The sequence below is a fragment of the Ursus americanus genome, chromosome 5, assembly GCF_024610735.1.
Source record: "Ursus americanus isolate L20-20 chromosome 5, mUrsAme1.1.p, whole genome shotgun sequence".
Classification (NCBI taxonomy): Eukaryota; Metazoa; Chordata; class Mammalia; order Carnivora; family Ursidae; genus Ursus; species Ursus americanus.
The window spans coordinates 33,579,883-33,604,839 of NC_142131.1; the positions used below are offsets into that span (position 1 = coordinate 33,579,883).

General features: G+C 44.7%; 1 protein-coding gene and 1 long non-coding RNA gene across 8 annotated transcripts in view; one reads left to right on the plus strand and one right to left on the minus strand.

Annotated features, from left to right (window-relative positions):
* The window catches only part of LOC148110069 (uncharacterized), a 245,774-nt gene that overhangs the window by 217,193 nt on the left and 3,624 nt on the right, over positions 1-24,957 (minus strand). For 3 of the 4 annotated variants that reach the window (XR_015724481.1, XR_015724478.1, XR_015724479.1), the window contains one exon: positions 13,876-13,965. This is a non-coding gene — a long non-coding RNA (uncharacterized LOC148110069). Of the gene's footprint in view, positions 1-4,008; positions 5,964-8,205; positions 13,966-24,957 lie in introns of those variants that run through there. The other variant, XR_015724480.1, reaches the window with a different exon arrangement.
* ZNF366 (zinc finger protein 366) overlaps positions 1-24,957 on the plus strand; it is a 69,088-nt gene that overhangs the window by 32,732 nt on the left and 11,399 nt on the right. For 3 of the 4 annotated variants that reach the window (XM_045809778.2, XM_087862085.1, XM_087862084.1), the window contains exons 2-3: positions 15,029-16,374; positions 19,588-19,779. In XM_045809778.2, the coding sequence (XP_045665734.1) occupies positions 15,043-16,374; positions 19,588-19,779 (1,524 nt within the window). In that variant the 5' untranslated portion in view covers positions 15,029-15,042. Of the gene's footprint in view, positions 1-9,462; positions 9,566-15,028; positions 16,375-19,587; positions 19,780-24,957 lie in introns of those variants that run through there. The other variant, XM_087862083.1, reaches the window with a different exon arrangement.

The window sequence follows — 24,957 nt, forward strand, 5'->3', positions numbered from 1 at the left end:
ACGCACTGTGTCTTACACATCTTTGCAGGAGAATCCCCTCTCCTCACTGCCATGTGCCTTGCCTGAGGTGAACAATAAATGTATCAGTGGTCAATCTGTGTAGGCAGTCTGGAAAACACTCCCGAGCCCTCGAGGCTCCAAGGAATCCTTTGAGTTCCGCAAACCTCAGTGTTGCTGCTCATAAACTTGGACTCTGTCCTTGTCCATCAAGACTGCCCAGTGGAGTTTTTACCAAGCAGCACTGAGACTCCTCAGAGTGGCCCCAAAGCAACTCACAGACTTTTATAAATGGGTCCTGTGGGCATTAGCCCCAAGGTCTATCCCAAAAGAAATGATTGTTTCATGTTCCCAATCATTTTTGTTTGTTTCGCTAATTTTTTTTAAAAAAGAGATTAATATACCAAATAAAAAAGTCAACAAATAACAAAGTCATACTTAGTCTAAGAATAGGGATTATTATTTAATAAGACACACTTCTGCTGATGTTTTAAGGTATTAGAAGGATGTATCTTTGAAGAGACTTCCCCATTTTTTTCCAGCTTTACTAAGGTATAATTGGCAAATAAAATTGTAAGATATCTAAACGACATGATGACTTGATACACATATACCTTGTGAAATTAACCCAACTAGTTAATTAACACATCATTCATCCCACATATTTAGCACCTTTTTTTCTTTTTTTGGTGAGAATATTTAAGTTCTACTCTTTTAGCAAATTTCAAATATATAGTGCAATGTTATCAGCTATAGTCACCATGTTTTACATTAGATCCTCAGATTTTTCACCGTATAACTGAAACTGCATACCCTTTTACCAGCCTCCATTTCCCCCACGCCCAAGCCTCTGGCAACAACTGTTCTACATTCTGTTTCTATGAGTTCAAGTTTTTTTTTTTTAGATTCCACATATAAGTGATGCCATCCAGTATTTATCTTTCTCTGTCTGGTTTATTTCACTTAGCAGAATGTCCTAAGCTCCATTTATGTTGTCACAAATGTCAGGATTCCTTCTTTTTTAAGGCTGAATAATATAACATTACATATAGTTTCTTGATTTATTCATCCATTGACAGACACTTGGGTTGTTTCCACCTCTTGGCTATTGTGAGTAATGCTGCAATAAACATGGGAGTGAAGGTATCTCTTCAATAATAGTTTCAGTTCCTTTGGATGCATACCCATAAGTGAGATTGCTGATCATACGGCAGTTCTATTTTCAATTTCTTGAGGAACCTCCATACTGTGTTCCATAATGCCTATATTTGTTAATGTAGCAGACACCAAGAATACAACAAATTACATAAAAGACAGCTTTACATGGCTTGTGGGTATATGCATGTATATGTTTGAGACAAAGGGGAAGAAAGTAAGAATATTAATGTGGTTATATCTCCTTGAAGAAAAATATAGAAAATTGAGAAATTAGGGGTGCCTGGGTGGCTCAGTCAGTTGAGTGACCGATTCTTGGTTTCTTGAACGTCCAACTCTTGTTTTCAGCTTGGTCGTGATCTCAGGGTTGTGGGATTAAGCCCCACATCGGGTTCAACATGGAGTCTACTTGGGATTCTCTCTCCCTCTCCCTCTCCCTCCCCCCATGCTCTCTCTCCAAAATTAATAAAATCTTTAGAAAAAAAAAAGAAAGTTGGGAAAATAGAATAACCCTCGTTTCTGAATTTGGGACCCCTCCCTCTGCTGTCCTTTTCATTTTTCACAGTTGAAGTGTCTAAGAAAGAACACAGAACTGTCCACCACTTAAGTTCAGTGATTATTTCCTTTTCACAGAAGAGTAACTAAACCCCCAGAAGTTTAATCAGAGGTGGTTTTTTCCCCTCTTCTCCCTCCTTTCTTTCTTTGCATTCAGCAGAACACAAGGAATGCCACTCTCTGAGGAGAGTATGGAGCTGGCTTGGCCCACTGTGGCAGCCTAGCCCCAGCTCAGCACAGGAACCTGACAGCATATCTGTGGCCTTTCAGCCAAGCTGAGTCTTTTAACTGGCCTTTGTTGTGCTTCTGAGACAGGGAGAAATGGGCTCCAAAGAGTCCTAATCTCACGTTCCCTTGATGCTGAAAACCCATATTTAAGGGCCTGGAGGTTGATCTCCAATGTCAGCAATGTTCTATCAACAACGTGTGACTTCAGCATAATGCTCACAGGAACTAATAACCCACAATGATAATGTTTGCTGCTGCAAATATCTCCAACTGGCAAATCCATACTGAATCTGAACCAGCAATCGATGGTAACATTAACTTACTAGATGGAAATACAACCGAAACTCACGTGTCCTCTTAAAGCCACAAACAACTGTGTTTTAAAAAGCAGGTACAGCAGTGCATAGTAAAAGAATCCCAACCAGGCAACAGCTCTGGATTGAGTAACTTCATGGCAATTAGTACCGCGCAAAGCACAATGGGAGACAGAAGGGTATGAATTCCAGGCTGAAAGGGGCTTACAGGAAAACAAAACCTAACCATGAAAGAACCAGAGTGCAGTAAAGAAAAAAATACTCTATTTAACCCAGGGCTCAGTGGGGTGATACAACAGGATTTGAAAGAAGGGAGGAGCACCTGAGTGGCTCAGATGGTTAAGCATCTGACTCTTGTTTTTGGCTCAGGTCATGATCTCAGGGTCCTGAGATAGAGTCCTGAGTGGTACTCCGTGCTCAGTGGGGAGTCTGCTTGAGATTCTTTCTCTACTTCTCCCTCTGCCCCTCCCCTCTCCACTCACAGGCACTCTCTCTCAAATAAATTAATAAATCTTGAAAGAAAGAAAGAAAGAAAGAAAGAAAGAAAGAAAGAAAGAAAGAAAGAAAGGAAGGAAGGAAGGAAGGAAGGAAGGAAGGAAGGAAGGAAGGAAGGAAGGAAAATTGGGCATAAGGGTAGGGTGGAAAAGTTTCCAGGAGGAAGCCTGGAAAATGGGATGGATCAATGGAAAGAATATTCCTGGACAGCTGACCAGTCTAAACAAAGGCCAGGAGGTAGAAATCAGTTTGCTCCATGTAGTGAAAGCATAGTCTCATCAGGGCTGAGAGGATTTAAGCAAGAAGGGAAACTGAGTTGGATCTGTTTTAAAGGACCTGAAAGTCAGGGAGAGGAGTTTACATTGCTCTGCGCATCAGGTAGGGATTGTTGAGTTGTAAGCCACAGAACTCTGAATACATTTTCTTAATGAAGTAAAGGATTCATTTTGTCAAGTAACAAGAAGACGGGCACCAAGAGGGTAACTGAAGTTTCATACTGACAATTGCCCTCTTCCCCTCTACTACACTTTGTGGGAATCATTGTCATTAACCTGTTGTTTCATGGTTGCAATATGACCACTCCACCTCCAACCTCATATCCACACTTTAGGCAGAAAGAATTTAAAAAGGAAAAGATAAAGCAGGTAGTTTCTGTATTAGGAATGCAAGAGCTTTCTCAGAAATCCCTAGCCCCCAGCTGCCTACATCTCACTGGGCAGAACTGAGGCACTAGATAACCACTAACTGAAGGGATGTCTGAAAAGGCTAGAACTTTGGCTGGGCACATTGTCACCACAAGCAAAATCGGGGTTCTGTTTCCAAAGGAAGAAGGAGAAATGAATATTGGAACAGCAACGAACCAGCTCTACATGCTGTGTATAGCACTGTCTATACACTATTGTTGTTGGTTCCTCAACAGAGAGCTGTCTTAGAAAAAGTGACAACTTTTTAGAAGATGAAATTGACACTGGTATTCAAGAAATTTTTAAAGAAGGAGAAAAAAGGTCTGGAAGAGTGGATGGAAACTGTTGAAAGTAACCTAGGAGTGAAGTGGGCACTCAGAATACAGTCCTCGCTCCGGTAATGGAAACAAAGAGAGAAGCTAATAGCCATTTCTAAGAAACAGTGAACAAGATTTTCTAGCAACCACCCAACAATGCCTGGTCAATGTGGAAGGTGTCGGCAAGTTGACTTCTTGGTTCCCTCCCTCCCTCCTTCCCTTCCTTCCTTCTTTATTTTTTACATAAAGTTAGAATTTGAGGTTTATGGGAGAGAACATAATAAAGGGAGAAACTGACAAAAATGCTAGAATGAGACATGTTGAGGCAATTACAAATCTTGGAGTATTATTACATTCTAATGTAATAAGTACCTGAGGTATGGAAAAGAGATAAGTTAGATTCGAAGTGATGGATTCTAATATGAATGGGCTCCTTCTTGGGCATGTGAGCATTGCTTTCCAGGGCCATTCTCTAAACACAACACTTGGCAGATCATTAGAACAGATTAGAATATAAAATACATTTGTGACTAATAAGCAAGATGAACCACATCTAAAAACAAATTATGTTCCTTTTGATGACTAATCCTAAACAACAGCAAAAAAGCATTGTCTATTTGTTAGAAGGGAAGTAGAAAGAAAAGAGAAAGAACTCTGCAGACTTTGTTTTTGTAGTTTTATCTACTAGGTAGTGCTAATGAACAGAATAAGATCATTTTATGACTAGAAAATTACTGCAATTTGAAAATGTCTCAATTAAAACTGTTGGTAAGTGCCAGTCATTGTACAAAGCTATGAAGACTCAGAAGTGTAGGAATTAGTCAGGACCTCAAGGGGATCACAGTGACGTGGGGAAGCAGGTTGTTGTGGTGCTCTGGGAGGAATCCGCATGACAGGTGTGGGCATAGACCGTGGGAGCCGAGAGGAAGGAGGGACTCATTCTGTCTGAGAGCTGCAGCACGCTTGTGCTCTGATGTTTTATGCAGTGGCATAAACAGGATTGGACTTTTACCCTGGAAGAAGATTTAAGCAACTTAATTACCTTAGGGCCTGATATTCCAAGGGTCTCATCCTTAGTGTCCCAAAGTTCCTTCTCAGCACTGGGGAAGGAGCCAGGAAAAACTCAGGAATGGGTAGGGTGGAGAAACTGGATCAGTCATACTTGCAGTGTGTGATTCTGTAATTATTGTGAATCTTCACATAATCTGAACTTCCAAGGTTGAGTGTATTTTTGTCTCATAGACACCTGGTTTTCTTAATGCCATTCATCAAAGGTTAGCCCACTCTTCTAGTCACCGAAGTCTTCCTCTGTTCTGCAGGATCCATGGCTAGTGGACACTGGGGCACTGGTTGGGGAAAAGAGTAGTTTTCCTCACTTCCCTCACATTCACAGATAATCCTCCATCTGTTTCTTGCTATTCTAATGGAAGTTTTAATGATAAAAAAGGAAATAAAGGAATATCTTGAAAGAAAATATTTTATGTCAAAGAAATTCCATTCTGCTTCTTATTCTCTCATATCCAGCAAATCAACCTGCCAGTTCAAGAATCCTCTATTGTAGTTCCTAGAATATTTTTCTCCACGTTTGTCTGTCAGTTTCTTCTCCCAGACAGTGAGTTCTTTGAAGTTAGCATTGGGCTAATTAGACATTGTCCTCTGGCTCCCACACAGTGCAGGCACAAAGAAAGCACTTGAAGGGGTTTCCTGAGTGAATGCTTTTGGGAGGTTTCTCCATGTCTGAGTCTTTGCGGTTGCTTATGCTTACTTCCCTGGGTCATAAAGGTGCGTGCCCAAAGTCTAAATCCGGATTAACTTTGCCAGGGGCATCAAAAAACCTTCGGCAGAAAACTTGAGGAGTCCACAGAAATGCTTCCAGAGAATTCTTCAGCACTCAAAAGGAAGGGGATCCCAAGTCTAATTTTATCTAAATGTTTGCTGTTTGAAAGCCAATATGAATTTTTAATTTTTAGTGCAAGTATTTGAATAGCTAAGTCAGTCACAGTGTGCGAAAGTCTAAGTTGAAAGGGTATACGATGAAAAGTTTCCTCTCTACCCAGGGAACTCCACACCCACAGGGCACCTTCCCACGTCTATAGACTATGATGGCAATGGTCCATCCTGAACTGGTAACTCGACTGCCGGACTCCCAAGCCTTCCTCCACCAGTCATACAGTCTTCCTCCTCCAAGGCAACCAAGTATTACCAGATTCTTGTATTTCCTTCCAGAGACAGACAAAGGGTACAAGTATATGAGGAAATAATTACATATAAATATATGTATTTTCCAAGAATGCTTTTAGTGAGCAGAATCAGTAGAAAAATCAATATGAAACAGAAGATCTTACACTAAAAAGTGTGAGGGGAAAATTGGTATCCAGGATGAAACGTGATCACTCATCAGAAGACAGAAAGAAATAGAGCAGGAATTTTCTCTACATGAAAATATAAAGAAAGGGTGAGGTCACAGATCCATTTGCCCATTAGGGTGGGCATTTCCACAAAACGAATGGACATTTGCCCAGCAGATCATGAGGGAACTTGCAGTTATGGAGTGACTGACAGAAACTGTGGTGGCCTGCCCTCCTGGGATATTGTTTGCTAGAACATGGGCATGTTCTACTCTAGGGTGACACCCTCCCTCAGAGGCTCAGTGGCATTTGATCACTTGGCATTTCCAGAGCCCTCCCACATTCATTCATAATTATTTCAGTGTAACAGGACTGAATTCCACCTTTCAGGTCAAAGGAATATGGCGCACACTGGCTAAGGATCCTGCACCCACATGAAGCAAAGGGGGCCATGTTTCTGGAAAGAAAACCTTAGGCATTGCTACACCTCAGCTAAACCAACTTTCTCACCAGAGTTGTTCTTGGCAGTTTACTGATGGGAAGTTGGCCTGGGATGGACTGGGACAGGACTTGTCAACCAGTTATTCCTTCTTTCGGGTAGGAATAGGGATCAGGGAGCAAGAGCAAAATAAACATGGGACTTGTTAAATCAATTTCCACACAATTATTGGATCCTAACAACAGATAACGCACCAGGCAAGTCTCTGACTTTCTAACCAGATTTTAGAAATATAAGATGCCTACCCACACAGAAAGGTGACTAGCAACACAGGAACTGATCAATTAGTCAAACAGATAAATGTGATAAACATCAGAGAAGTGATAAATTTTCTTCCAGCTCTGATAGAAAGGGAAGTTTCACCTGTATGTCTCCATAAAGCCTCTAGTAGGTGAGGTTCTCTCTACCTCTTGCCCTATACAATCTTGGAACAGTCTGGCTTATATACCCAGTGAAAGGTATCAAAGAAAGAAGGCAGCTGACTGTTCAGGTAGACTTCATGGGATAGCAGTGCCTGGTGGGGCTGCCATGACTCAGGATTTAGTCTGTGGGTTTGGACATTCATGTGTTCCATTTCATAAAAGCATTCTGTTAATCACTCTTAGAGGAAATGATTCATTCACAAGAGTTATTTGTGGACCTGCATGTCAATACCAATCTATTGATTTACAAGGGGGAGAAATATCTTTCCTAATGACCAGAAATTATCCTGACCACTGATGGTACACTTAGGTTTCAAAGATGCTAGAGAAATAATGGAAGATTATTTCCTGAATATGCAATCAGGGCCAAAAATTAGACCTTGAAGTGTAATTTAAAGCACAATCCCTGCCCCCATAATATTCATGCTGAATAGAAAACATACAAAAGAACCCACAAAACAACAACAAAACAAACAAACAAACAAAACTAGTATATCTGCCATATTCAAAGTCTCCCCTTTGGAAAGAGCAATAATTAAGATCATCAAATACTTGTAACCGAGTTCCCCTCTTCATATACCTTATGCATATTATTGGATGCATTCCAAAGATAAGACTTGAATAGAGGGTGGAGTCTGCTCGCCTTGACTGATATTTCCCAAATATCCTCAGTTACTCTTTTTATAATACTGTGCAGAGTAGCATTTTGGGGTATGTTTCTTTTATATTTTTAAACTTATTTTTAATTTATATACTGTAAAATTCATTTGAGTTCTAGGAGTTTTGACAAATAGAGTTGTGTAACTACCACCACAATTAAGATACAAAACAGTTCCTCACACCTCTCTCCCAAAAATACAGCCTTGAGTTATACTTTTAAGATAAGTTCCTTCCACAGATGGCTATTATTATGTGTTAATTCTTACCACTCTTGCTTGCCAGAGGGTCATATTTTCTGGCATTAGCTACTCATTTTAAGGCCTTCCTAACAGAATATGCTGTCATTCCCAGAGATAGACAAAATGAAGCTTTCTAATATGCAGGCATATATTTGCTTAGCTAGGAGGGAGCATATCAAGTTTACTTCATCTATGAACATAAAACCAAAAAACCAAACCAAACAAACAAACAAAAAAAACTGACATATATTCTAAGGACATTTCCCCCAAAAGAAAGTAGGAAAAAATTTTACCATTCCAGTTATAGCTCCATCCACAAGAGACATATTAGCTCTCAGTGTTGGGAAAGAAAACTGCTAAGTCACATCTCCAGCTCATTTCCTTCCTTTAAATGGGTCACGAGGGCAGAGATAACCCCAACACCCTAGCAGCTGTTCCAGGGCTCAAGTAATTATATTCACTCCTGCTTTCCAGAAACTTGACTTAGGCACCAAGCACTTTCCTAAATGAAACCCACCTCTATTTATTTATTTTTTCCCCCACATCTGTTTAGTCTATGCAAGTTAGTAGCTGAATCTGTTGCTGTTTTAGTAAGACCTACTTAGTGTATATATAAAATATATGGTGTGCATGCATACTCAGCATGGACAATCTAAACAATGAAAAACTAAACTTGACTTTATGTCTTGGTGATATTTAGGAACTTAAAAATTACATGAGTTTGATTAACTATTTTACATGTAAATAGGTCTTATCACCAATTAATATTTTCTGACCACCACGCTGTGGGATGACAGATTACTTTTTATAACAAAATGGGAGGAATTTGGGTTTATAAATTAAATAGGGCCACGAGGCCATCCAGAAGGGCCCTACCTGGGGTCTTGCTACCAGGTATCTGGTTACCTCTTCTTATGTATACCCCTAATCCAGGGAGTGACAAGGCAGACCATTCCTTTCTTTAGAACATATCGCCTTATCTGCCAGCTGCATACAGAGACCCTTCTATTCCTGCCAACTACAGGGATACAAGACTGAATCATAATCTGCCAAATATATACAGAGGAAGAACTCAGCAATACAACTACATATATATTAAGACAATTACGTTCCATTATTACAATGTTTAATTCTAAGATTCGAAGTCTCTTTTTGTTATCAAAAATTCACAAAGAACCAGGTGATCCAATAAAATCCCACTTTGGAGGAACGTTACAACAAAATCTTCGTGTATGAACAGAGAGAGGTTAGTAATCAGTCCATGTATCTCCCATCCTGCCTTCCTGGTACCTTCCCTCCAACTTGCTACCCTTTGCTTCTCTTAGCACTGTTGTTTATTCTTAAATGTCTCCTCGACACCCACCTCCTCCATGCTTCCATCTCTGTGGAGAGCAGAGCTGCAGGTAGACCGCATAAGAAAATGCCACTCTCTCAAATTAAATGGAAAGCCACTGTCTCCAATAGTAAGATGCAACATTTTCCAATGAAATGAGGAAATCTTCAAGGAATAAAGAATGTGAGAGAATATTCTTCCATGAATTTCAGGATGAATAAAAATCAGTGTTATGGAGTCAAGATAAGCAGATCTGCCTCTGGCATGCTGACTCACCATGACTCTTCTGATACCATTTACCGGAATGACCTTCGATTCAAGTGAGAACCACAAAATACCAGTAATTTTATCTGGGGAATATTTATATTTTGGTGCAGTAGGTGAATTCCTGATTAAAGGGCATTATTAGAAGAATTTTTTTCCCCCAAACTAAATGTTTCATCTTAGGCCTTGTATTTCTAATTGGTCCTTATGGTTTGAAAGGAGATTTTATTTTTGTTTTTAAAATCCTTTCATTCCCTATTTCCTCATCACTAACTCTTGTGGAAAATACCTGTGAAAGAAGACATCTTAAGTCCCAGATTCTTCTAACACATCAACCCAATATTTTCCTCCTCAAACTATTTGCTTCCTGACTTACAGTCTATTTGCCTTGGTGATTGAGTATAGGAAGAAAGTCAGGGACGTTCTCTGCCCATGGCAATGAAAATCTATGATTATTCTAAGCCTCCACCTTTACCTCACACTACAAAAGGTGGACTGCTACTACCTTCCCAAACATCTCCTATGGTTGTAAGAGTGCAGGGTGACTACTTCGTCTTGGTCTATGTTTCACTTTCTTGATCCAGGTCCCCCTCCCTTTCTTTAAATAGGCCCCATGCAGGGCTTGAACTCATGCCCCTGAGATCAAGGCCTGAGCTGAGATCAAGAGTTGCATGCTTAACCGACTGAGCCACTAAGGCCCCCCCAAGGGTCTTTCAACTCACTGTTGCCTGTTGGCCTTTTCAGGCATGTTTTCCGACTGGGTTGCAGAACCTTGTGGCACTTTGAGGATGGCTCCCTGGCATTAGATAGGGCTTACCCTGATTCGCCGATCAGTGCAGAGAACGTAGCCCTTGGAAACTGAGGAGGGTAAGCAATAGCACACACAAGGTGTATATACAAGTTCTTCGCACAATAACTACCTGAGAGTTTATGAGAGTGCTCATGCTCTAATTAGGGATGTCTCAAAAAGTCATCTGCAGTCTAAAGTAAGATAAAAGTACACATTTAAAAGTTCCATGTGGAGACTTTAAAAACAGGAGATTTCCGTTCCTTCTCTCATCCCACAGCAGTTTATTAAGCACTTGCTTTGTGTCAAGCACCATGCTGGGCACTGGAAATGCAGTGGTGGACAAAACAGACCCAGTCCCTACCCTCACAGTCTAGCAGAAATTGCAAGAGTTGGTTTGCCACTGTTGGCTCAGCACTGTCCTAAGTTTCTGAGACCTGGGTTTTGACAAACAGGGCCTCCTGTCTCTGGGAAGATGACCTCTGATATCTGACTGGGGGCAATCCTTCAGCTTCCCATAGACTGGCTGAAATAGCTTATGAGACCACCCAATCCCACTCACCAAAGCCATCTGTTATTAATGTAGGCCCAGAGCCATCTCCATAGTAGGAAAGGATAGAGAAGGGATGGGGGAGTATTCTCAATGTTGATCTCCACACTGAATGAATACACATGTCCTGGCCTCACCCGCTGGCCTCTTTTAGTATGGTTCATATCCACTGCTATGACAAGATCGACTCAGGGTGAATGAGTCAAGTCTATGTTTTGACCTGCAAAGCAGAGACACAGAGGCTGACCAAGAGCTTCAGCTTGGAAAAGAGATGCTCTCAGTCAGCATCCATCTACTAATCACGACAGCAATCCTCCCCTCCTGGCCACTCTTTCTTATCCCTCAAGAGCACCACGCTGCCTAGTGTTTAACACACTTTCACATACATGCTCTATTTTAAGTTTCCAACAACCCACTGGGGTATCCCAACCCCGATTGCCTGGACAAGGAAACTGAGCCCCAAAATTAACTTGCTCAGTTGCTCACAGCTGCTAACACAAAGAATTCAAATCCAGACCCTCAGCCTCCAAAGCAAGGCTCCAAACTATCCCATAGGTGGTTACTTTACAATTTCAGGGGTTTTTTGCGTATTGTCTTGCTCATGCTGGTGGGGAACGGTCTTACGACATGCCAGTTTTCTGGGAGAAGCCACGGGTTACTGGCCAGGGGAGGGCATGCAGCTCCCCCACCCCCTGCCCTTGGCCAAGAAGATTACTGAGGCTCTGAGATCTCTCTTGCCGTGTGAATGGGAATCTCTATCTGCCATGGATGCCTGCAGACTTATTCTTAGAAATAGAGGGGAATCTGGGGGTGGCACACATTGAGGTTTTCTAGGAGTTTGTTAATATTTTTGTAGAGGCCACTCAGAGTTTTAAGTTGACTGTTTTAAGATAAATTACCTCCTGGGGAAGACATCCTTTCCCTGTTCTTCCCTTCAACATGCCCCATCCCCAGTGAGTTTGCTTTTTGTGTTTTTCTTTTACCCCTTAGGGCTTCTCCTTAGCACCCTGTGCTCAGAAGACAGGGATATTAATAACTAGCAGCAGCTACAGCTGATTTCTCTCTCAAGATAGCCGAGAGGAAGCAGATCCAGTTCTCCTTGACCTCTGTAGAGACCGGCAGTGTCCCTTAAGATCTTTACGCAGAAGGGACTGCTGTTTTAAAGTTCTGGGAAAATGTTCGTGGACAGATCTCAACGCCTTTTAAAGCTCCTGAATTAATGATTTTATTCTAGAACAGGCACACTATTATTTTAGGGGTGGGCTGTGTATACACACAAGTCAGAAATTGGGGGAAATTTTAATATTAAAATAGGGAGGAAATGAAAATGTACATATGGATAATCTCTGCATTTGGGGACACAATTCTGCCACTGATGTTTAAAAACACATCATCTCTGTTCAGCAATGTTTCTTTGCCTTACTAGGTTGATGGTGATAAAATGCAAACACTGAAAATAAATATGCTTTTGAAATTAGTATTGTATTAAAAATGTCACTTCTAATACAGTAAAGTGACTTAATTAGACTATGTCACAACTAAAACCAAAAATATTAAACACAGACAATAACAATGTGTATATACCAGACACCTTTTGTTTCAAAATTAGTGATAACATTCATTTCCACTAAGTGGAAGAATAAGATGTAACACGTGGTATAAAGACACCAGACATCATTAGCCATGCATTTTCTAATACCTTCTTAATAATAAAATACATTAAAACTTCAGTAAATTCTGGTCCATACTCTGATGTCTCTCTGTATCCCTTTCTCTCTCTCCCCCCCCCCTTTTTTTTAACTAATTCTCCAATCAAGCCCTCTTATATGAAGTAGGAATCACTGCCTCTTTAAATCAGATCAGAATAAAACAGACAGAACCCATCTGCACTTGGATGGGCTCTGCCGTGGTCTGCTACAGTCATATGTAGCCTGGAGTTGTTGTCTCCAGTCTGAGTAGCCTTTTTGCAAATAGAATCTTCTCTCCACAAAGGGTATACAACCAACCATGGCCAAAATGAAGTTCAGAGAACGGAGCTGCCATTTCCCCCCTCTATTTCAATAGGACGCATTAACCTTATCTGAAAGCCAATTATCTTTATAGAAGCAACAAAATCTCAGATTTCTCTATAACTGCATGTGAATTCAGGGATCAGGACCTGCTGAAGAGCAAGGCGAGACCTAGTAAACATGGAAAACCATCCAAGAGCCTCTGCCCTCTCCATCCTTGCCCCGGTGTTGTCAACAGCAGAGCAGCATTCTCTGATCTCATAAAGCTAGATATTCATTCTCCTGCTACTCTCTTCACCTCCTTACAGGTGCCTGGTCCTTGAGTCAGCAGTGGTAGAAGACCTATCGGTAACAATTTTAGGAAGCAGAAGAAAGATGGGACACAGGGCTGAGGTTTCCTTCTGCTAAACAAGCAAGGTCTTGCTCTTAATTACTAAGCCCCAAATCCATGAAAAGAAGACAAACCAGGGCTATCTTCCCACCACATAAATACAAAGCAAAGATTAATAGATACTATTTATTCATTTTGTGATGATTTTTATAACAGTTTTAAGTAATGCCCCAATATTCACATAATAAGGCACATATTTTTTCTCTCAGTTGGATCGTCTGTGTATGGAATTGGTATTCCAATATAAAAAGGCCTATTTTGTTTTAATTGTGCTACAATTTTCAAACCTCTCATGAAGACACATGTGGGAATATCCAGGTCCTTGCAAATCTGCATTTGCTTCATCAAGGACTGAAGAAAATCACTAGAAGCTGTTGGCCCTCTGACCCCTGGGACCCTCACCCTACATTGCTTGGCACATAGCCATTCTCACAGGGCCAGGGCCCTAAGCATCCCATTCAAGCTCAGAGGACTTGTGTACAAAGGGCCCTCACTGGAAACGTGGAGTCAGCCACTTGGCTCTTTCTACCACTATCCACATGAGGAGTGTAGAAAAATGGCAAGGAGACATGTGAAGGGAAGCAGAGCCCTTGGTTTAGACTCCAGCCCACAGGCTCTCCCACACATACCTGATGTAGCCACCAGCACGCAGTAACCGGCTCAGCAAGGAAATGTCATGCACCTCAGGACTCACCGAAAGCCAAGCTTTACGCTGACACCTGTGAAAGAGGAGACACAAGCACAGTTTTAGAGATTCAGTCTTCAAAATTTTCACCTGAGGTTGCTCCAGGTGGAAGACGAAAATGTAGAAGTTGGGGCACCTGGGTGGCTCAGATGGTTAAGCCTCTGCTTTCGGCTCAAGTCATGATCCCAGTGTCCTAGGATCAAGTCCCGCATCGGGCTCCCTGATCAGCAGGGAGTCTGTTTCTCCCACTGCCTTTCCCTTGGCTTGTGCTCGCTCTTGCTCACACTCTCTCTCCCTCAAATAAGTAAATAAAATTTAAAAAAAGAAAAGAAAATGCATAAGTTGCCAAGATGACTTTGTGACATTGGCTTTTAGCCTTTATTAATCACATTGACCCCATCCATTTGATACACCCCAGCAGCACACCTTGCTTGGAGTGGGTAACTCAGAAAATCTGAGATCCGAGTTAAGCAGGCAAATCTGTTCACCTGCATGGACTTGAGTACTCCCCATCCTCCAGCAGCAAAGGCCCCCAAGACAGGAAGGGGCAGGGGAAATTGGTTCCTTCAGAACAGAAACAACCCCAAAGACACATGTAAGTCACCACTAGCAGATGACAATTCCATCTCAGGCTGAAAACCCACATCAGAATGCATCCCCGTTCTGACTCCTGCACTGAGCAGCTGTGGGCTTGAGCATGCCACTTCATCTATCTGGGCCTTGCTACCCTCAATTTTCTTTCTTTTCGTTTCTTTCTTTTTTTTTGTACTCTCATCTTAAGTGGGCATAATGGCTGGTTGAATTCCCAGGTTTCTTCTCAATCCAGTGCACTCCAACGCCCCCCAACCCCCAGCTAAGATTGTGTTTGTGGATTTGCACTGGACCTCTAGGGTCCCACTGCAGGAGGCCAGGGCTTTACACGTTAGTAATGGGTTTGTAAGGTGGCGGGGAAACCAGTGATACTCCAAACAGTCCTAGGATAAGCGAGGGTCAGTATTAAACAAGCATCACTCTTCATAAAGTAGTACTGATATCTAGCCAGAACCCTTCGGGGGAAAAAAGGGACTCTTTTTTAAACAGTTTCTTTCTCTTTAAAGGAAAATTGCCAAGGATGCAGAAGGAAATGAAGATGATCAAAGATGAGGATGTGCATTTCAATTTGGGTGTGAAGAGAGCCCCCTCCTTTCCCCACTGCCTGCAGCCAGTGGTTTCCCGAGGGAAAGCTCCCCAAAGACACCCCTTCCCAGAAGCTCTCCGGGGGCCTTTTTCCCAATTTCGGTATGAACCTCCTCCGGGACACCTAGATGGATTCCCGGGGGTCTTCGAAGGAGGAGGGTCTCGGAAACGGAAGAGCATGCCCACCAAGATGCCCTATAACCACCCTGCGGAAGAAGCCCCTCTCGCCCTCCACTCTGAGGAGAGCAAAAACCACGGCCCTCCGAATCTCTCTTTGCTCTTCCCGCAGCCCCCACGCCCCAAGTATGACTCGCAAATGATCGACCTGTGCAACGTGGGCTTCCAGTTCTACCGCACCCTAGAACACTTGGGGGGCAAGCCCGTCAAGCAGGAGCCCGTGAAGCCCAGCGCCGTGTGGCCCCAGCCGACCCCCGCTCCGTTCCTGCCCACGCCCTACCCCTACTACCCCAAGGTCCCCCCGGGCCTCATGTTCCCCTTCTTCATGCCCTCGGCCTCCCCCTTCCCCTTCAGCCGGCACACCTTCCTGCCCAAGCAGCCCCCCGAAGCGCTGCTGCCGCGCAAAGCCGAGCCTCGGGAGAGCGAGGAGACCAAGCAGAAGGTGGAGAGGGTGGACGTGAACGTGCGCATCGACGACAGTTACTACGTGGACGTGGGTGGGGCGCAGAAGCGCTGGCAGTGCCCCACCTGCGAGAAGTCCTACACCTCCAAGTACAACCTGGTCACCCACATCCTGGGCCACAGCGGGATCAAGCCGCACGCGTGCACCCGCTGCGGGAAGCTGTTCAAGCAGCTCAGCCATCTGCACACCCACATGCTGACGCACCAGGGCACGCGGCCCCACAAGTGCCAGGTGTGCCACAAGGCCTTCACGCAGACCAGCCACCTGAAGCGCCACATGATGCAGCACAGCGAGGTGAAGCCTCACAACTGCCGCGTGTGTGGCCGGGGCTTCGCCTACCCCAGCGAGCTCAAGGCCCACGAGGCCAAGCACGCCAGTGGGCGCGAGAACATCTGTGTGGAGTGCGGCCTCGACTTCCCCACCTTGGCCCAGCTGAAGCGGCACCTCACCACGCACCGGGGCCCCATCCAGTACAGCTGCTCCGAGTGTGACAAGACTTTCCAGTACCCGAGCCAGCTGCAGAACCACATGATGAAGCACAAGGACATCCGGCCCTACATCTGCTCCGAGTGCGGCATGGAGTTCGTGCAGCCCCACCACCTCAAGCAGCATTCCCTCACCCACAAGGTACCGCGGGCCGGGGGCGGGAGCTTGGGGAGCAGGCGCAGAGCCCTGCGAGGGCGGGGCCAGGAGACCTTCGCCGCGGTGCACCTGGGATGCGAGGGCGGGGCAACCCTGGGCCGGGGCTGCTTCCCTGAGTCCTCTCCTCCTTCCTCGCCTTGAAATGCGGGGCGCTGAGGAGAGCAGCAAGCAAGTCCTTTGCTATCCAGCCTTCTAGCGTCTAAGACGGGCCTCGAAATAAAGAATGCGGCCAGTTCGGAAAGGAGGGTGAGGAAGGCCGAAGGAAACAGTTCCTTGTGCTGTTGCTTCTTAGCCTCCTACAACCCCTGAAATTCGGTTTCTGTAAACCTCATCCAGGGCACTAGCAGGAGTGTGGCGTTAGACCTCATTTACCCAAGACCGGCTCTGTGCCCGGGATATACTATTCAGAGCCTTCTTCTAGGGACTTCTCTTGGTCCTTTGCTGCCGAAGCAGTGGCTGTTTTAGGTTGTTTTCTCCCTCAGCTGTGAGAACTGCTTCATATGCACATGGCTCTGGGTCCAGCAAGGCCTGTCCTTCCGGTAGTAGAGCCTTTGGCTAGTTGGGTGCAGTGCCCTGTGGTTTGTTTTGTGGGAGGAGTGAAAGAGCATCCTTCTGTTTTCTTTGGTTTTATCTTCCCTGGGCTCAGGTCTTTAAGGGAAAATACAGGCCCAAGGATGGAGGTTCAGCCTAGTTTGCAACCAGAGCTCTGGAGTCATGCAGGATGTACTAAGGCAAGGCCCCAGTCGTGTCCCTGAAATCTTACCCAACTAAGCTGACTTAGGTCTCCTTTGAGCTTCCGAAAGGGGAGCTTTGCCCCACTGACCTCTCCACTCACACTTTTGACCTCAAGAGGTTTTCCTGGCAGGAGAGACTTCTAGTAAGCCAAAGTTTCTAAAGCACTCTTTAATTCAGAAAGGTCAGCAGAGGACTTTGCCCAGCCAAGATAACATCTCTACTCTGGCATAATGGGTTTCATTTGATAGGTTAGGGCACAATGTGGGCATTTTTTGGCTCTGCAGCAGAGACAAAATGTGTGGCTGCCTTGTGGGTAGTACACAAACAGCTCCCGCCCTACAAAAGGCACCTGTAGATACCATCCAGAGAGGAGGCACCTGCATTTGGCAGGAAACTCCTCTCTGGCAGGTTCAACAACGTGTACTGAGATTCAGCCACGAAGGGGACCATAGGCTGATTTCAGGGGCTCCTACATGTGTGGAAAAGGAGTCAAAGATACATTTTAGAACATATAAAAATTCTGTAAGATAGTAGAAAATGAAGTTAAAAATGGACAAAACAACCTGGTATCTGAAATGTCTCATTTGAATTAGGAAACAAAACGCATTTTAATTCACAGTGTCAGCAAGCAGTGAGAGGTAGTATTTACTGAACACTTGCTGTGTACCAGCTGCTTTACCTCTCATTTAATCCTCTTCAACAACTCTAAGAGCTACCTGCAGGTATCCCTACTCCAGATTTGCAGAAGAAGGCACTGAGGCATGGGGCAGTCACCGAGATTCTGGGACTCCAGCTCTTGACTGCTACTGTCAAGTGTTCCCCTTGTCCACCCCTCACTCCTAACACCCCTCACAGGCTCCTCTTTGTGATTTCACTGATCCTGTTAGTGACACAGTCGCTTCCTTTGTTCCCCAAGTTGTGTCCAGCCTTCCATTCACTTGAGTTCTAGGCCAGCCTACATGTGAATTTTACTTGGGACACAGAATTCTCTTTAGAGAATTCCAAAAACATCGATAAGTAGATTCTTCTCTTTGGTCGTAGGACAACAGAATCATAGACAAGTGTAGAGGCAATCTTGAGAAGAAATATGCTGAAGTAATGTTTAAAACCATCAAGAACATAATTTTTATTAATTTCAAAATTTTAAACTCACGGCTTGAATATGCAACACACTGTTAAAATTCATCTTCTTAGGAGGGCATTAAAATTTAGGTCTCTTTGTTCGCATAAATTCAGACTCACCTACAATCATCTAGACTCAAGAGTATTCCAGCTGGAAAGAGTCCCTGATTCTCATGAGCCTCCACCACATCTTGAGATGAGGGAGCCATCACCAGGAGAGGCCATGAGACCTGGCTAAAGTTAGCCAATAAATGGCTACGCAGAGTCCTGGACTCACCCTTGGGTGCCATGGGCTCACCAAAACTGAGGAATGATATTTTCTTATCATGTCCCACATTAAAGAAATGGACATATAGGCAGAGAGACTCAGAGCTAAACTTGGAACTCCTCTCTCCCTAGGTCACTATGGATACCAGATAATATGTGTTTTATAAGATACAGTTGTTAGCTAAACAACTTGTTATAATCCTGTAACAACCTTAGTTTTAATGCCATGGTTCTCTTTTCCTTCTGAAAAGTCATTCTGTGTTAAGATGGCTTGCAAAGGCCTTTTCAGGAAAGCACTGGTGAGTCAGGAATAGCTAATATTCTACTTCTGCTACGAGTCCCTGGGAGTGCTTTCAATTGAGGGCATTGATGCTTAAGTATTCAAACACTGTTCCATAAATAGCAAGGAAAGTAGAAAGTCTACTTCTGTCCTGTTTTCTAGTTCAGAAAGATGTCCTCTGCCAAATTTCTCTATAGGACAGAAGCTAGCTGAGCAGAGGCACCATAGCCAAATCACACAGAGGTCACTGTGACCTGTGGGAGCCCAGGAGACTATTTCAAGAGGTGATTATCAAGTTGTAATTTATCAAAGTGTGGATATGAATTGTTCATCTGCGATTTTCAAGTCCATTAATGAGGATGCAAGAAAACATTGGTTTTCATATGAGAAATGATATTATCACTTGAGGAAGGTTTATTTTTTCATTATCATGAAAGGTGGATTATAGACTCATTTCACATATCATTCCACAGTGCTCTTACCAAAATCCTATTAATCCCCAGAACTGTTACTGTAGAATTAAGCCCTGTAGCAGCAGGAACAAGAGCAGCAGCTTTCCTTTCCTCTAAGGGTCTGGCTTAGTTCATGGTTTTCAGAAAACAAAAAAGATTATGTAATCAACACTTTTCAAGAAAACAGCAGTTAACAAAGCTAATGCCACACCATTTGGGACTCAACATCTGTCACCAAGCTCTTCACGGTCTTGCGTGGCGAAGAAAAAATGAAGACTATAATTCTGATGAAAGCATGTTACCTGCTAACCACAGTGTTTTTGGAATCTTGCTTCCCTCCAGGGTGTGAAGGAGCACAAATGTGGGATTTGTGGGCGGGAGTTCACTCTGTTGGCCAACATGAAGAGACACGTGCTGATCCATACCAACATTCGCGCCTACCAGTGTCACCTCTGCTACAAGAGTTTTGTGCAGAAACAGACCCTCAAAGCACACATGATCGTCCACTCTGACGTGAAGCCTTTCAAATGCAAGGTGAGCAGTGGGCCCCCGGAGGGATGTGGATGGGAGGACTCAGAGGGTTGTGCTAATGCCCTATGGGAGACAATCTCCAGGAAACTTCCTACTATGTTTCATCAGCGGGGTCAGCAAGGCTCAGAGTAGGTCTCTGGCCAACCTCAGGCCCATCTGCTGCTCAGTTCCTCTTTGCACCACCTGTGCTCACACCAGCCCTTCGCTGGTCCCTGAGAAGTCTGCCCTGTTTGTCCCACTGTGGAATCAGTGTGCAGGGAAGGAGGCAGCCAGTAGGGGAAGTCTGAGGATGGAAGGCCCATTTGGGGAATGAGGTTGTTAAAGGATGAAGGTGATGTGGAGAATTCCCATTCCAGAAAGGAATAATCGGGTATAATCTTCTTCTCCTTACAAGCCAATGAGTAGAATAGAAAAAGGAGTCAGAGAGGCTTTTAGCATTGCCCCCTCCCTTCTCATACCGTCCCTGTTTGCCCTCCTGACACTTGGACTGAGCCGCGTAATTTGAGGGCAGGTCTCCCAGGCAGGATGAAAGAGATTCTGAGCCCCTCCGATGACTTTAGAAATGCTTGTTTGGGTCAAGGAATAACTGTGAGCACAGTCATCTGAAGTGTTTCTCATTTGTTCCTAAGTACCATGAAGTGCAAGGATCGAGCATCTTCATTAAATTGTCTGTATCAGGTTAACCTGGTTGGATTTTTATTTTATCAGCGGAGATAACATGGGAGCTGGAGATTTGTAAAACTCAAGGCAATGACTGGTATTACTTAGAAATGCTTGGGCTTTCCAGGCTGTTCCCCACTCCTCCCGTCCCCTCCCCACATTGTTTCCCTTCTCCACCTCCAGAGTGAGAAGGAATCTTGCGGAGGATTGAGTAGTTTAATTCAAGGAATGTACAGGCACGTGTCATCCCCACCGTGAAGAGAGGGCTGAGGGGGAAGGAGAGGGGAATCACATCTTCAGTTAGAGCCCCTCTGTTTGAAAAGGAAGTTTTCCTTCTTGGTTACTGCAGGTCTGATGGGGTCCCAATGATATGCTCTGTCCATCCGAGGGGCTGTTCCTGCTTTAATCCCTCTACAGCATGTCCCCTGTCCCCCCTCCCCACTTGAAGGAACCCCCTGTGAAGCTAACTGCTTTCCTGTGTTGGCCACTCCTGGACAGGGTGAGAGGGGTCAGGAACCAGAGCTTCCCTAGACCTGTATGGGCATTCTCTGGAGGTGGGGGAGGGAGGTTTCTCCCTCCAGCCCTTTCCTGCCACCCACTTGTGTTTCCCCTCCTTTCCTTCAAGTTCCCAGTGGTTTGAAAGTCAACTTATGTCCATCTTGAGTCATCTGAGCCAAAAGGGGAGGGAGCTACATGCAGATGGGGCTACATAATTCATAGTGCCTGGTACAAAATGAAAATGTGAGGCCCCTTGTTTAAACGTTATTAAGATATTCAAGGTGGTAAACTCAGGACCTTTCTGAGTTGGGGCCTGTGTGACTGCACTGGTCACACGTCCATGAAGCCAGCCCTGGCCACATGAGCCTATGGATTCCATATCCCACCTCTTTGCTCTCTCATTAGGCACCTTAATTTCCTTCCTGCTTCCCACTTGAGCCCTCTGCTTTTAACAGAGCTGTTCCTGCCTGCCAGGGGTTTGCTGTCTCCTACAGTGGGGGTGCAAACAGGCACTGTTGGTCACTTTCCATGCGTTATGCTGAGTTTACTCTTGGGCTTTGAGCATGAACTGTATTTTTTATCTTATCAACTGGTGGCCGAACACGTACCTTGTTAAAACACGAAGGGAGCCATGCTTGCCATCCCTTCCACACCTGTCCGGTCCAACCAACTCCCACTTCTACCTCATCAGTTCGGGTCCAGCAGTAGTGGTTAAACCAGGCAGAAAATATCTCTGAGACAAGGGATATGTCAGGGAGCAGAGCTGATACAGGAAAAGAGCTTGCAGGCTGGGTTTGATCTGGCGACGCAGAGGCAGTTCTGTGTGCCTATGTCAAGGGCCTCAGAGGGGCCTGGAGGATTTCTTGGACCAGGTGGTATCTGAGGGTTTAGAATGTTCTCTCTGGTACCAGTGCACAGAAGACCGTGCATCATAGTGCAGCCTGGCCCCAATGATCAGTGAGCCAGCCTTGCTTGATGCTTTATGCCTCCCCTCCTCCTCCATCCACCCCTGTGATAGTGTACCATACAGGGTTCAACGGGTGCCTCAGGATCAACTCTGTGGTTCAGACCTCTCCTTGAGAGCAGATTAGGCTCTGGATGTATGCTCATAGCACCAGCTTCCATTAGAGACGCTTGCCGGATGAAATGCCAGCTCTGAGATGATGCGCAGCTTATATTCTTCAGTGGCAGATGGGCCTATTGCGGGAATTGGACGAGTCATCTGTAAAGGCCACCCTTGCCTGGTGGGGAGGTTTTCCCAGGAGACCACACTATGGGTCAGGAGGCCGCCTAGGAGAGTGTATCTATCATTAGAATAAAAATAAGTGGCTGTGGGAGGTTTCTTCACTTCAAAGGAATTTCAGTGCATGCCTGAGTTTACAGAGTATGTGACAGGGCTCTGTGTGTTTGTAAACTAGCTCCAGATCCCACTGTAAGATGGGCTGTCTCGAGAGGGTGTCCTGTGGACTTCACTCCCTGTCAGTGTCATTGTGGATTCTTGGAAATCTGGCCCTGAGTGGAGGTTGATGGAACTTTGGGAGTTGGGTACAGAATGGTGGGCCATTTGCTCACTGCTACAAAAGTCATAGCCCATCAGAGATGAGTGGTTGGCTGACTGCGTAGCGATGTTGGAGAAGCTACCCAGAAAACTAAACCCAAGCTTTATCGTGGGTAACAGGGAGGAGATGTCCCTTTACATGATTGACACGGCTGGAAAAAGAGGCAGACCTTGCTCCAGTCATGCTCCAAGAGTTAGCCCTGTCTCTTTGACCCAAAACCTTGTAAGAAGGGGAGATTATTTAACAGGTTCTACTTTCTTGGGTTTCTCACCACTAAAAATCCTTCCTAACATAAAGCCCCTCCCCCTGTTGCAACATGGACTGGCTCTCTGGCCCCATGCTCAGTGGAAACAGCTGTCCACAGCAAGCAGAAACATTCGCTTACTGTGAGATTAAGCATTAACAATAGGATGGAAAATTAGAGGAGAGGAAAGGTTTCCATTCTATATTTCTTTTTTTTTTTTCTTAAAAAAAAATTACTGCCCTTCTGGGCTCTTTAGCTATTGGCTCCACTTCTGGACTCCCTGCTTCGTAGAGCCAGCTGGAGTATCTCCAAAGACCTGCGCCTGTAGACTTAAGCCATGTTTCAGAAATATGCTTCCCAGATTCTGCGTAAGCACGCAGGGGTTGATTTGGATGCTATCCTTGTAGCAGCCACACTCCATAATAGCAAAGAACCAGCTGCCGTCTTTGGGAAACCTGTCCAGGAAAAGCAGCCATCCAGAATTTCCGGGACAAATTCTCCTTTGAGATGGGTGAAGCCGGGAGCTGCCTAAGTTATGAATCACCAGGTCATCTGCAGCCTTGTCTGAGGCAGAGGCCTGAAGGCGGAGGGCAGAGCTGATAGAAGAGGATGAGGTCTCCTTGGAAAGGGTCCCCACCACCTTTGCCACAGTGGCTTTGCTTCCCGCTCCAGCTCTTGGATGTCTCATGGGGGACAAACGGGCTGGGGACTTTTAGGGGCCCAGAACTTTGGGTCAGGGCTCTTAGGCTGGCACAGAGGGGGTTAAGGCAGTGACCAGATAGCAGCCTTTGGCAGCAAAGCCCTCCTCAGCAGAAGGAAGGATATAGCTGTATGAACTGCCTGCTTAACAATGCCTCACATGTCCCCAGGGGCCCGCCTGCAAATAGATTTCATCTTGCTTTCTCTTGTACTTTTCAAAGCTTCCTGTTTTCTCACGGTCCTTTTGGACAGTTTACAGTCTCTCTCTCCCTCCCTCCCTCTCTCTCCCTTTGAGGAAAGGAACACCCTTCTTATTAAAAGAGAGAGAGAGAGAAGAATGTAAGGGAAGGGCAGTTGAGCAGAGGCCATTCTCTTCGGCTGCAGGCTTCAGCTCTTTGACCTTTTCTCTTAGAATAGGAAAACACAGGCTTCCTGGTGCATCTCAGTCCTCAGGCTCAGATTAGGCTGGTTGGCACGAAGTGGCGTGCCTCTTCTTGGCTCTGTGGGCCTCTGGCCCAGGGCTGCCTGCTGCCATCACCCAGTCTCTGCATGCAGCCGACTTCTTGGTGTCGCTGGCTGTCCACATTGTCACTGCAGCTTATGGGAAGTGGCCTGAGGTGGCTCCAGGCCCTGGACAGGGAGGGAAGGGGCATGAGGAGGCCAAAATTTGGATGAGTGAACAGGGCACTGGCCAGCTGTTGAAAGGGCTGAGGATTGGGGAGCCGCATAAAGGGCTCTCCCAAAGGCTGCAATTCAGGATGAATTTTCTCTTTCCAACCACATTTCTCAGTGCTGGGTCAGGCACAACTCTCCATTTCTATATGCCTCAAGTGACCTGGCAAGTATTTGTTCAAAGGATTCCTTACTTCATCCTCCCTTTAATATTTCCTCCAAATAATTTGGTTTAAAAAGCACTCTTATCTCTAAAGATCTTTCTATTTCTTCGTGTAAAAGAGTCTACTGTGCATATGATAATGATAATAATAAGAGCTAATATTTATTGAGCTCTTACTATTTGGCAAGCCCTTTACATGAATTATCTCATTTGATCCTTACAACAACCTTCATAAGAAACTATTATTATCATTGACATTTTGTAGAAGAGAAAATGGACCAAGTTCTCTATCCTTCTGGGGTTTCACCATCACCTCTCTGCTCTGCTATCTCAAAACCTAATGATCCGTGCAACCCACTTTTAACGGACAGTTCAAAACATTTGTTCCAATTTTCTATTAAATGTTGAGGTCCCACTCCTTTTAAAAAGTAGGCATTAAAGTGGGTCTTCATGGAAAAGCTGAGATTTAATGTCAGAGGCACAGGAATACCCCTCATTAGAGCAATTGAGAGTTCAGGAGGGGCAGACTGGTTGAGATGACCACCTGCACCATGAAATCTGAGACTTCACCATTCCAGTAGCTTCCTGTATCAACAGCTGCCCTAATTTAATCTCCGTAGGCCTTGGCAGGAGATGATTCAGCAAGTCTGGACTTGGGTAAGCTCTTAGCCTCACACCTCATGATT